The following is a 12,793-nucleotide window of genomic DNA, read 5'->3' as shown; positions in this document are numbered from 1 at the left end:
ATCAGCCCTGGCTGCTGCTAATTTCTTTCTTTCTTTCTTTCTTTCTTTCTTTCTTTCTTTCTTTCTTTCTTTCTTTCTTTCTTTCTTTCTTTCTTTCTTTCTTTCTTTTTCTTTCTTTCTTTCCTGATCATAAAACCCTCTACTTCACGTCAACGGCCATATTTTCAATGTTAGTTGGTTTTAAAGTTTTACAAGAACAAAAAAAATTAGTTAAATTGAATTCAGAGTGAGCCTCAGACTGACCTAACTAACAACAGTAAATAAAACGCAAATCACTCACCTACCTACTTAAGAGAAACAGGACGAAACTGATCCAAACTACAAAGGAAGCTTACCTCAACAAACTCCTTAATAAAGCACAACTTTTAGGTATTGACAAGGTTGCCCGATGTGCTGACAAAGGTGTGGCTGGTTGGATAAGTAGAACGCTAGACAGTCGGCCTCTTCCCCTAGTTAACAAATCCGCAGTCAGCAGTCTTGGGGATCCAGGAATCATGGCAGGGCACCTTCACACTGAAATTTACATATTAGAAAAATAAAAACAGCATCTTACCAAAGAAGAAGAAAAAACGGATAGCAGAGTATTGTTTTGGCTGCTGACTCTTCTGAATATAACCACAGCTGGGCATTAATATAATTCAAAGTGGACCTTAAGCAACAGTTAATCCTCAATGTTTGTCCATAGGAAAACTTTGTTCTCTGCCATCTCAAAGGTTTATTGATAGCGGCTGCTTTTAGGTAGTATGCACTGTTTTAAGTTATTTAATGTTTAATAAATAACTCTCAGTCTGTTCGGTATTGTCTGGTGAATATCAGCCCAAACAGCTGATATTAGGATGATAGTTGAAAAGGTGATTTGAGCACTGGCATTCTTTTAACAGCAAACTCTGCACACATATAGAATAAAGGAGTGACAACTTCTTTTCAAGTTCAAAAATTTATGAACAGAAATAAATGAACATACAGAGAACACCACTATAGAATGCTATTTATCTGTATTAACTCTATATACGTGCTTTGAGTGGTCAGCATGACTGGAAAGTCGCTGTATAAGTTCAGTCCATTTACCATCACTATATATATTTCAATCAACAAAACCTCTCTACTAGGCTAGGGAAGCTTAACTAAAACTACTAAGCAAAATTAAGATAAAAAGAAGCTAAGGAACAATGTACACACAAAAGAAACAAAAGAACAAACAAAATAGTTGAAAAACATCATCAGAGTGATTCAGTGAATCCTGTTTCACTGCAGATCCAAGTTAGAGAACTAAAGTTCATCTTAAAGAACATGGAATGAGATTGAATTAGCTTAACTAATTTAGGACAACATTTGATATGTGTTTCACCCATTCACAATGCAAACCCTGAGTTAAACAAAACATTTTTTGATGAAATAACATTTCAAAGAATGATTTGCTCAGTAAAATCAATATCTGTAGGACCCATGATTTCATTAATTATTCCTTCAGGAGGCTAGGGGGTGCTGTAGCAATCAGTCACTTGATGGGTTAACCCTAAAGTTATACAAAACACCATTAAGTCGACATTCATCTTCCCTGATGTAATAATGCTCGTAGCACTATCAAATGATGTCGGAGTGAAACGAAAACAAGCTTTTTATTTATAACGAACTGTAGTAACCTTTACTCAGTGGTAGCCGTGTATTATTAAGAGAGGCTAATTAGTGCTATTCTAGTGGACATTCGGTGCTAATTTAAAAAGACTTTTAAGTGCTATCTGGTCGTAATGAGCGGACCAGACAAAACAAACATATATCCCATCAGTGTATAAAACTCTTATGGAAATAAAGTGTGTTATACCCCCAAATAACACTCAAACACATCAGCAAAGCTTGGTTTCCAGAATTATAGGGGAGGGTAGCCTATAAGCTCCGGAAAATGTCCTCGGTCAAAGCTTCAAACAAAACAGCTTAAATCATCTTAAATAAACCATTTGACTTTCCCCGCCTAACGCCACCAAACCTGTCTGTCCCTCTGTGTCAGTTCGGTTCACTTTGGGCATCCAGTTGGGAGCAGATGAAGCAGGTTGAAGCTGATCTTTCAGCACAGCGAGCATGCGGATAGCTCGAAAGGGGTCTGTGAGGAGGCAGCAGGGGTCCTTTGCGTCAGTCTCAGGTCGTAGCAAGCTCAGCTCGGGCTTCTTTCTAAAACACTCAGAATTCTTTTGAATATAAAAATCTAAATTTAAGTATTTCAAAGGACTTGCAAATATACTGTTTACCATGCAAAGGACAATTTATAGTTGGATATTTATGTTACCGCCCGTTATACATTTATGCTTTCAATTTTAAAAATATGAAATTGATCCTTGTGCAAGTAACATAATCATATTTTTGGACAATCTAATTGCAAATAAATCTCAATAAATAACTTTAATTTTTTTTTTTATTTAATTCATTTAAAAAACGCACGACCAAACAACCAAGGAGCAAAAAGAAGTATTTACTTATAATGTTTGCCCCTATTCACAAAAAACAAAACAAAAATAGAAATAACAAACTTAGAGGTCTATTGGTAACACACGGACAAAATCCACTCAAAACAACAAGACGCATAACAAAACATCATCTTAATCACTAATATAACGCTTCATCAAAAATAACTTTCAAATTTCTTTTAAAAATAAAAAAAGAATTTGAGTGCTTCACCTCACTGTCAAGATCATTCCACAAACTAACACCCTAAACTGAATTACATCTTTCCATCAGCACATTTCTACATCTACTTTTTTCAGTTCCTTTAAAATTCCATTTACTTTCCCTTTCAATAAACTTAAGACTTGTTTTAGCTGTACAGGTATCACACTTTGCATATCTCTTATGGCAGCGCCTCGTGCGTCATGACGTCACTGCGCGGCCGCAGAATGTCTTCCTGTTTTCTTGTGCTGTGTGGAACATGGCCGCCTGTGTGCTCGGTGTAACACCGGTACATACTCAGCTGACCACGGAGCCCTGCTGCAGGCAGAGCGCGTCCTGCCGCCATGCTGCTCACCCAGCTCCCGGAGGATGTGCTCTACCACATCTTGTCTCATTTGGATCACAGATCTCTCAGTCGACTTTGTCAAGTTTGTAAAAGTATGCATGGTTTTGTAAACAGGGACGCTGTCTGGAGGAAGATTGCACAGGGCTGTTTAAACAGCGGGATCACCCGGAACGGGACGGACATGTAAGGAAACACATGAGAAAACAGCTGCTTTTATTTCCCCTCTGTTGTCAGGATTACTTTCGCAGCTGAGCATTCATCCTGATTCTGCGTGGACACGCAGCTTTGATTTGATCGGTTGCAGAACCGCAGTGTACAGAAATAAATTCAAAGCAAGTTGTGTTGAAGCGGAATTACCTCCCCTGAGTTTTGGCAGCAGGCACAGGACACCCTTTATCGTTCAGATATCAAAACCTGGAACAAATTGACCATTTAACATATGGGCTATCGTGTCTGTAGACATAAATGCAGGCAACAGAGGTAGAACCACAGCACAGATCACCTGTTTATCTGGTTTTGCACCACAAAATGTGGGTCACAACTATAGTGAAATGATGTCTTCTGATCCCCCTGAGGAGACCTACACATGTACAATGTGTCTTTAACTAATTCACCTTCCTGTGTGGAAATCTATCCATCTGTGAAGCTAGAACCTCTGATCATAACTGGTTCCCTGTGGGAGGGTTCTTGTTGTGTTTATTTTTTTCTTTTCAAAAGTGACATGCCTCTCTTATTTCACAGCTGAAAAGTTTTGTTTTGATTTTAATAGCTAAAACTGAAATACATTTTTTTTCTGAACAGGTTAAAAAGAAAACAGGTCACAGCCTCAAGCTTTCAACTCAACACCTTAACCACATCCCACCAAAACAAAGACCTCTTTGGGTCAATTCAATGATCCATATCCCAGTTTCATACCTTGCCACTGCCTTTCATGCCCTCTCATTCTGATTCTCCTCAGTAAACAAACCATATCAAACCCATCAACTTAAACATTGTCATTGGTTATGGAGATACATTATTTTAAAATGACTTTCTATCAGTTTTCAAATCAGATACATGTTGCTAGTGGACATAAATAGATTTATGTCCACTATTTGTCATTTATCACCATTTCCTACCTTCACCTAACAATTGGGTGTAAAAAAAAATAAATTCAAAACTACAAAGGCTAAAAAATGACCAAGGGACTCTTAAAATGGCCACTTTCAGCCACGTGTGTGTCTGCTGCAAAGATGCTAAAAGTGCATGTGTATGAAGTGGCAGTGGAACAGACATATTACATTGTTACTTTATACTTTTTGCTACTTTTAATAATATTTGTAGCCATGTAACATTTAATAAGAATCTGTTGTTGGCAAATGACCACATAACAGATGATATCTGAGGAGAGCTTTCTCTCCCTGGGTCCCAAAGCAGCTCACTGTTATCAGAATGAAAACATACTTTCATGTGGGCTGTCCTTTCCCACCTGCTCCATTTGGCCTGGTTCTACTCGGCTCCACCCACTTTGCGAGCATTTCGCGTGCGTTTTTTTTTTTTTTTTTTTTTCAGTACTGGTGTTGGTTTTTTCGTCCCTGCCCCACAGGAGAGGTTCACCATCCTGGCCATCATGGGTCTTTGGGAAAGCAACAGGAGTATAACAGAGCGGAGTAGCGTTGTTAGGCTAAATGTGTGCTGCACCTTTCTGCCAACTTAGTTCTGACCCCTCTGCGCTTACATGGAATATTTAGCACTGAGTGGATGGAGGACTTCAGATTATTATAACCCTGGGCGGCCGCAATTGCTTCTCCGTTGCTGTCTCCCTTCTTATTATTTAAAGACAGAGATTTTGTTTCAAACTTTGATCTCTAACGCTGCTCACTGTTAATTTTATTATATCGTAATGCCTCACTGCTACTTAACCTCTTAATCAGCAAGGGGGTAATTTGTGTTTTTTCACAAATTTTCTTCATGTTGGCTTCATTCTTGTGGAATCTGTTTTGTAGACATCACATTTTTAATATTTTTAAAATCTGTAAAGAGCAGATCATATTTATTACATCCTGCTAGGAAAAATAGAAAGAAAATGTATCTTCAATAATGTGCTCTAATACCAGTTGGTCTTTAGATTTTCTTTTTTGTGAGCTGTGCAGTGTCTTGCAAAAGAATTCATACATTTGACACATTTCAACCACAAACCTTTTTTACGGGGATTTAATTTGACAGACCTTCACACATTTGTGCATAACTGCAGAGCGAAAGGAAAAGGAGGCATGATTTTACAAATGTTTACCAGTAAAACTAAAACGTATGACCCTACATTCCCAAAAAACTCCCATACTACCTGTGATCACTGGACTCTAGTGATACTTCCAAAAAGAAACTTAAGTCATTCTTTTTTAAACAAGTATTTTAGCCTCAGTGGTCCCTGGGCTGCTATGACAGATGTTATGTTGTTTTAACACGTTTTTAAAGGCTCCTTTACCTGTAGTTATACTGTGAAGCACCTTGTGACTGCTGTCTTAGAAAGGTGCAATATGAATAGAGTTTACTTCAGCATCATCTAGTCAATATTTCTGTAGAAACACCTTTGGTTGAAGGTCTTTGGAGTCTGTCTCAACCTGTTTTGCTCAGGCTGCATGGAGAACCTTTGTGAATATCAGGTTTTACATCTCTTCACAGATCCGGAGTCGGTTTAAGGTCTGGACTTTGACTAGGCCATTCTAACACATGCATTGATCTAAGCCAAACTTTGGTAGTGACTTCATGTGGCTTTTTTCATAAGACTTTCCTAAAGGCCAGATTTATGTACAAAAATAACAGTTGACAGGTTTCCCCACCTGAGCTGTGCATCTCTGCAGCTCCTCCAGAGTTGTCATGAGCTTCCTGGCATCTTCTCTGGTTAATGCTCTCCTTGTCTAGTCTGTCAGTTTAGGTGGATCTCAATGTCTTGATAGGTCAGCAGCAAGTCCATCCTCTCTCCGGGCTCTGGTGATGGAATAATCAGAGCTCTGGGAGACGTTCAAAGCTTGGGATGTTGTAGTAAAACCTGGCCCAGCTTTAGCCTAGACCAGAACTTTCTCCCTGACCCGTCTGCTGGGGTTTCTCGGTTTTCATTATAGAGGTTGCTCTCTAATGTCCTCTGAAGAACCTCTGAGGCCAGAAACAGAATAGCTGGTGTCAGACTCTGATGCTGGTAGCAATGAATTTTATTTAGGGGAGCTAAAAGGAGCTATATACAGAATGCACACCACACTTTTTTGATGTTTATTTTTAAAATATTGTACATTATGAAAAAAACACTATGAAGTCTGTGGTTTTAGTGTGACAAAATGTGTAAAAGTTATATGGATGTGAATACTTCTGCAATGAATTGTATATTTTACAAAATCCAATTCTGCCCTAGGCCTGGAATAAGCCTTAGAGATCTTCGGCAACAACAGTAAGGCTTTTTGCAAGAATGTAATAAATGCAATACATTTTAATTATTTTTCAAGTTTGGACACAGATGTGATTTAGAGTTTCTATCTGTAGAATATAGGTCAACTGATATTTTAAACAATTTTTTTACTTAAATGTTATCACACCTCGTTAAAGGTCTGTTTGTAAGAAGGTTTCCAGGTGTTTTTTCTAAAATAGGTTCAAATATTTGAAAGCATCATACTTGGATCATTGTCCTAGTTAGCCATACAACATTTAGCCTTTTTAACCGATGTGTCAATCACTTAATCTGGATGGCATTAACTTGGCCTTTGGTAATAAAGTAAAAATTCCTGATGTTATTTTTGACCAAGACATGTCATTTAAATCCCATATTAAACAGGTTTCCAGAGTTTCCTTTTTTCACCTCAATAATATCGCCAAAATTAGAAACATTCTGTCCAGGGGTGATGCTGAAAAACTAGTCCATGCATTTGTTACTTCAAGGCTGGACTATTGTACTTCTTTACTATCAGGAAGTCCACAAAATGCAGTTCAAAGTCTTCAGCTGATCTAAAATGCTGCAGCATAAGTTCTGATGAAAATCAACAAGAGGGATCATATTTTTCCAATTTTAGCATCCCTTCATTGGCTTCCTGTTAAATCAAGAATAGAATTTAAAATTATTCTTCTAATGTATAAAGCCCTTAATAATCAAGCTCCATCATATATCAGAGCTCTGATTACCCCGTATGTTCCTAACAGAGCACTTCGCTCTCAGACTGCAGGTCTATTGGTGGTTCCTAGAGTCTCTAAAAGTAGAATGGGAGGCAGATCCTTTAGCTATCAGGCTCCTCTCCTGTGGAACCAACTCCCAGTTTTGGTCCGTGAGGCAGACACCCTGTCTATTTTTAAGACTAATCTTAAAACTTTCCTATTTGACAAAGCTTATAGTTAGAGTGGCTCATGTTACCCTGAGCTACCTCTATAGTTCTGCTGCTATAGGCTTAGGCTACTGGAGGACATCAGGATCTATTTCTCTCACTCTACTGAGTTCTACTGTTCTCAAGTTTTGCATTACTTGTCGTCATTTCAGCTTTTAACTTTTTGCTCTCTCTCTTTTTCTTCATAGTAGGTACACCTGGTCAGACGTTCTGTTAACTGTGACATCATCCAGGGAAGACAGATCACCTGCTATTACCATCTAATGTAGAACAGATTACTGGATCAATGTGTGCTTCTGTGCTTTTTTGTTTCTCTTGTTGTGTCTCTGTTCTGTCTTCTGTAACCCCAGTCGGTCGAGGCAGATGACCGTTCATACTGAGCCTGGTTCTGCTGGAGGTTTTTCCTTTCGTTAATGGGGAGTTTTTCTTTCCGCTGTCGCTTCATGCATGCTCAGTATGAGCTCCAGGAGTGAATGCTGCTTGTTGGGACTTTGAAGCAATCAACTGGTTCCCTTATATAGGAAATTTTTGACCAATCTGTAATATGATTGAATTTGACTTTGTAAAGTGCCTTGAGATGACATGTTTCATGAATTGGCACTATATAAATAAAATGGAATTGAATTGTTTGATAGTCAGCTATTTTTATCTGTGCAGATATCCTAATATCCCGCTGAAGGAGAGAGTGAGGACAGCTCAGAACTGGTACAAGGGAGTTTGCAAAAGGTGGATTCTTCTCAGATGGAAAACAAAGTATGTGAACACTTTCTTTCAGTCTGCAACGCTGACCATCTTTTTCTACACACCACCTAAAGCCTGAATAACTTCAAATAAGTCAATACATGCAATACACACATAAAACATAACTGTAGCATTGCATTCATTGTATTCTGTAATGTACCGAATGTGAGAGAAATTGTTGTTGCTTATAGAAAGTCTTTAGAGTCATCCCTTTTGCAAGTGCTTGATGTGAATGTTTATGTCAAAGAAGTAAGCTACAAGTATTTTTCATAAATCTGTGTATTTTTATCTTTCTCCACCTTGTCTTTAGGCTGTTGCCATGGCTACAGTTAGATGAAGATGTGCTGTACTTGTCTCAGGCTGCTAAAATTGGAGCATACCCTCTGCACCATGACTCCAGGAGACTCCAGCGAAACCCAGTGGAAATCTTTTCGGGCCACAAGGGCGATGTCTGTCGCTTTGTCCTCACAGACTCTCACTTGATCAGTGGCGGAAGGTAGCTCTTACACCATATGGCCTCTTTAAGGCTTTATTTGACAAAGACCACTTGGATTAGCCATTGTGTAATTATTTGGTGAAAATGTAACCAGTTTTAACTTGAACTACTTCTTAAGCCCAGACATTTTCTTCTGTAATGTAATCTGTATTGGTGCTTATGGCAAACATTTTTTAGACTGTAAAACGCCAAGACGATGGCTTTGGCTATGCATAAAACATGGACAAAACACACAAAAAAAATCATCCATTCATCCACTCTCTCCAGTTTACCCAAGTTGCAGCAGCAACAGATTCAGGAGGTTAACCCACACATTCCTGTCCCAAGCTAAACTCTTCTGCTCACTCTCCCGATTGGTAATAGAGAGCTTTGCCTTTTGGCTCAGCTTTCTTTATATAGATGATCCCGAGAAACGACCGCTTCACTCCAGATGAAGCCCCAGTCTGTCTGTCTGTCCATCTCCCGTTTCCATCTGGCCATCATTTGGGAACAAGACACCAAGATACTTAAACTCCTGAGTAACTTGTTTCACAGCATTTTTTGGCGTTCTGGCAGTTTTAATTGGGGGAGTGGCAGTTATTTTTTATTTTTGTTATTGCAAGGACAGCTTCATCCTGTGAGTTACCACCATGTCTTCTAAAGAGGATACTGAAAAGCTGGCGATAGTTGAACTGAGGGATCTGAGAACCATGGAAAGTCCCTCAACACCAGGAGGAACCTATGGACCAACCAAGAGAGACAACCCCGTAGTGTACAGTATGTTCAGCTTGGCAGGAAGCTGCCAACCTTTTCTGGGAGGTTGGACAATTGAGATTCATTTGAGCAATCCAATCTTCCAATGTCATAGACAGGCTCACCTTGGCTTTCCTTCCTCTAGTTGATGAACTGTTGCAAGAGAAAAGGCAGAGAGCTCAGAAAAAAATGAGTGCATCCTATCAATCCACAGCATCAACAACAAGGTGACTTCTACCTTCTTGTGGACGAACTGAGACTCGGCTATTATTTTGGGATACTTTCGGAAGTGAACTTTGAGACAGGATGTTGTTTTCCCGTTTCCCGTCTGAAATTAGAATATAAGGCGTTGCATAGTGTAAATATGTGCGTTGTACGTGCATATTACGTTTCTAGTGTATATTTATTGACTGATTAAAATGAAAAGCTGGCAATACTTTTAAGTAATTGCCCATCCATCCATCGCCTTCCGCTTATCCGGGATCGGGTCGCGGGGGTAGCAGCTTCAGTAGGGAGGCCCAGACGTCCCTCTCCCCGGCCACTTGGGCCAGCTCCTCCGGGGGAATCCCAAGGCGTTCCCAGGCCAGCCGGGAGACATAGTCCCTCCAGCGTGTCCTGGGTCTTTCCCTGGGCCTCCTCCCGGTGGGACGTGCCCGGAACACTTTACCAGGAAGGCGTCCAGGAGGCATCCTGACCAGATGCCCGAGCCACCTCAACTGGCTCCTCTCAACGTGGAGGAGCAGCGGCTTTACTCTGAGTCCTCCCTGGATGACTGAGCTCCTCACCCTATCTCTGAGGGAGAGTCCAGACACGCTACGGAGAAAAGTCATTTCGGCTGCTTGTATCCGGGATCTCGTTCTTTTGGTCACGACCCAAAGCTCGTGACCATAGATGAGAGTAGGAACGTAGATCGACCAGTAAATCGAGAGCTTCGCCTTTTGGCTCAGCTCCCTCTTCACTACAACGGATCGGTACAGCGCCCGCTTCACAGCAGACGCTGCACCGATCCACCTGTCGATCTCCCGCTCCATCTTCCCCTCATTCGTGAACAAGACCCAAGATAGATCTTGAGGTCTTTAGTAGTTGCATCAAATGTAAACACTACTGAATGGTTGCGGCTAAAGCCATATATTCAGCTTCACAGGTGGATAATGTGACTGTGGGCTGCTTTTTAGTTTTCCATGAAACCAATAGTCCCCTTTTAGACAAACTAACACAATAGCCAGTTGTACTACGGTGATCATTGACATCAGCTCCCCTGTCAGCATCACTGTATGCATGTGAGCCGAGATTCTCATCTTCGCATTTTTTGTAACAGTTCTTTTTCAGAAGAGCCTTTGCGATATCGCAACACGTTTCACAGTAGTCCATTGCTGCTCTGTAGATTCTGCAAAGTACTGTGACAGCTTACTCACTACGAAGCTTAAGTCAGACCTTGTACAAGTAGTCAAATAAATAAGGCTGCTGACAGCTTCTCTATATTTTGTGACATTGTCCATTCTTTCTGCATCATCATTATGGTCCAGTTTTTGTTCACAAGGCATAGCTCTAGGTTTACTGACCTGCATATCAAACCTCTGGAGTATTTTCTTTACAATCTTTTTTGAGACATTTTTACACAGTTTTCACTCTGTTCAAAATCAATCCCAAGAAAATATTTCAGCTTTCCAAAATCTACATTTTAAACCTTACAGTAAGAACCTCTTTGACACTTTTCAGTACTTTTTCATCAGTAGCAGCGATGATCAAATCATCCACCCATACATCAAGTATGACTTTATCTTTTCCTGTCTGCCTGGTGTAGACACAATAATCTGCTAGATTTGGCATAAATCTTGGCATAAAGTCGTTTTTTTTTTTCATTATTTTGAGTATTAAGCTTCTTCAAATGTTAAAGGCACATCACATTGAAGCCTGTAGCAATAATCAAGATTTATCAACATTTGGTCATGGATTTCTTTTTCCCGTTACATATTCATTCAGGTAACTTAGCCTTTTCCTCAGCCTAGAGGAGTAACGTTTTGTATTTGCTTCTGCGTCACAAATAGTGTAATTTGTGTTGCCCGCCTCTAAGAGGGTGACTGGATCCTGACTCTGCTCAGGTATTTTTTTCCTTCCACTTCCTTTACTCTATGTTTCGTCTCTTTTATTCTCTATTTAGAATTGTCTGTTTCTTTCCTGGTACTATCGGGTATGTCAAACTCATCCTTTAGTATTCGTTGGTTTGTGTCTTTTTTTCTATAATCTTTTTCTTTTCTTTTTTTTCTTTTTTAAATGTTTTATTTAAGATGCTTAATAAAAAGTGTAGCAACACATAGAAATGTAGCTGGTCATTCGTATATCAAAATAAGAAGGGAAATTAACCCTCATAAATATTAGCAGCATTGGACACGTATGCGAACAAAGTAAGTAAGAGTCCGTTTCTCTTAGCATAGATCCACTTATCTCTACAATCATGCACAGAAGATCCACGGGTCCAAGTAAAACGTCAGTCCCAAAACCTCCAATGGTTTCTTCCATTTTTGCAGAAATATAATCATCCTTCCATTGATGTAGTATCCTACTTTGATCCAAACATGAATGTCCAGGATCATTGACTTCCATATGGTGATGAATGGAAGCTTGTGTCCAATCCACTTCAACGTGATAGTTTTCCTTGCCAGCATTAGAAGAGTTTATATAATTTCTTCCTGCTGTATCAACAAGTCTGGAACACCTCCAAGCAAGCATATTAGTGGATCTACTGGCACCTTCTTACTTATTGCCTTACTGATGGTAACACATATCGCTGTCCAGAAAGTTTGAATGATGTTACTTACATTCCCACATACAATGAAATCTTGTTCCGATCCAGGTCTTACATTTAGGACAGTTTGGGGAGATTCCCTTTTTATATTTACTGTAAGTGTATGGTAAAATATAGACATTGTGTAGTATGTTAAACTGCAATTCCTTGTATCTGTTGCATATTGAAATTCTGAATGGCAGCAGTAACAATTTATCCCAAACATCATTTTGTATTACGCACTTTTAAAGTTATAGTTGTTAATCCTGTTCAGAAACACTTTTTGTTGTACTGGGTAAAATGGTCCTTACATTCTGAAAGTAGTCAACACATTATGTATTCACAAAAAGGAGGTTTAAATAATCATTCTCTGTGGGAGCTGCAGGCCTGTAAAAACTCTAACCAAGCTTTGCTGTTCGGTCCAAAAGGCATGGATATTGTTGGAGTTTTGTTCCTGCTCTCACCCATAGACGTTATATACTCACACCCTTTGGTCCTTCGTGTTTTGGGGGCATAGCCTTATCTATTAGTTGTCCCACATGCCAATCATTCTGACGCGCGCACGTAACGCCAGTGTGTGTGCTCGTTCCTTTTGAGTTTCCTCTTGCTGGCTATGCATGCACACTTTTAGTGTTTATGTATCCAGTTAGCTTAGTGGCTAGGTTAGCAGTTAGCCACTCATTGTAGCTCTG

The 12,793-nt window shown here is 39.6% G+C and overlaps 1 protein-coding gene across 1 annotated transcript; it reads left to right on the top strand.

Annotated features, from left to right (window-relative positions):
• The first annotated feature begins 2,898 nt into the window (after positions 1-2,898).
• On the top strand, positions 2,899-9,630 carry LOC118560037 (F-box/WD repeat-containing protein 4-like). Its single transcript, XM_036130675.1, has 3 exons — positions 2,899-3,187; positions 8,005-8,100; positions 8,399-9,630. Exons 1-3 carry the CDS (start codon positions 3,003-3,005, stop codon positions 8,586-8,588), a joined length of 471 nt encoding a protein of 156 aa, XP_035986568.1. The 5' UTR covers positions 2,899-3,002; the 3' UTR covers positions 8,589-9,630.
• Positions 9,631-12,793: the final 3,163 nt, after the last annotated feature.

Source organism: Fundulus heteroclitus, unplaced genomic scaffold (genome assembly GCF_011125445.2).
Source record: "Fundulus heteroclitus isolate FHET01 unplaced genomic scaffold, MU-UCD_Fhet_4.1 scaffold_37, whole genome shotgun sequence".
In the NCBI taxonomy this organism is placed as follows: Eukaryota; Metazoa; Chordata; class Actinopteri; order Cyprinodontiformes; family Fundulidae; genus Fundulus; species Fundulus heteroclitus.
Note: the sequence above shows the minus strand (reverse complement) of the source record. Positions and strands in the feature narration are given on the sequence as shown.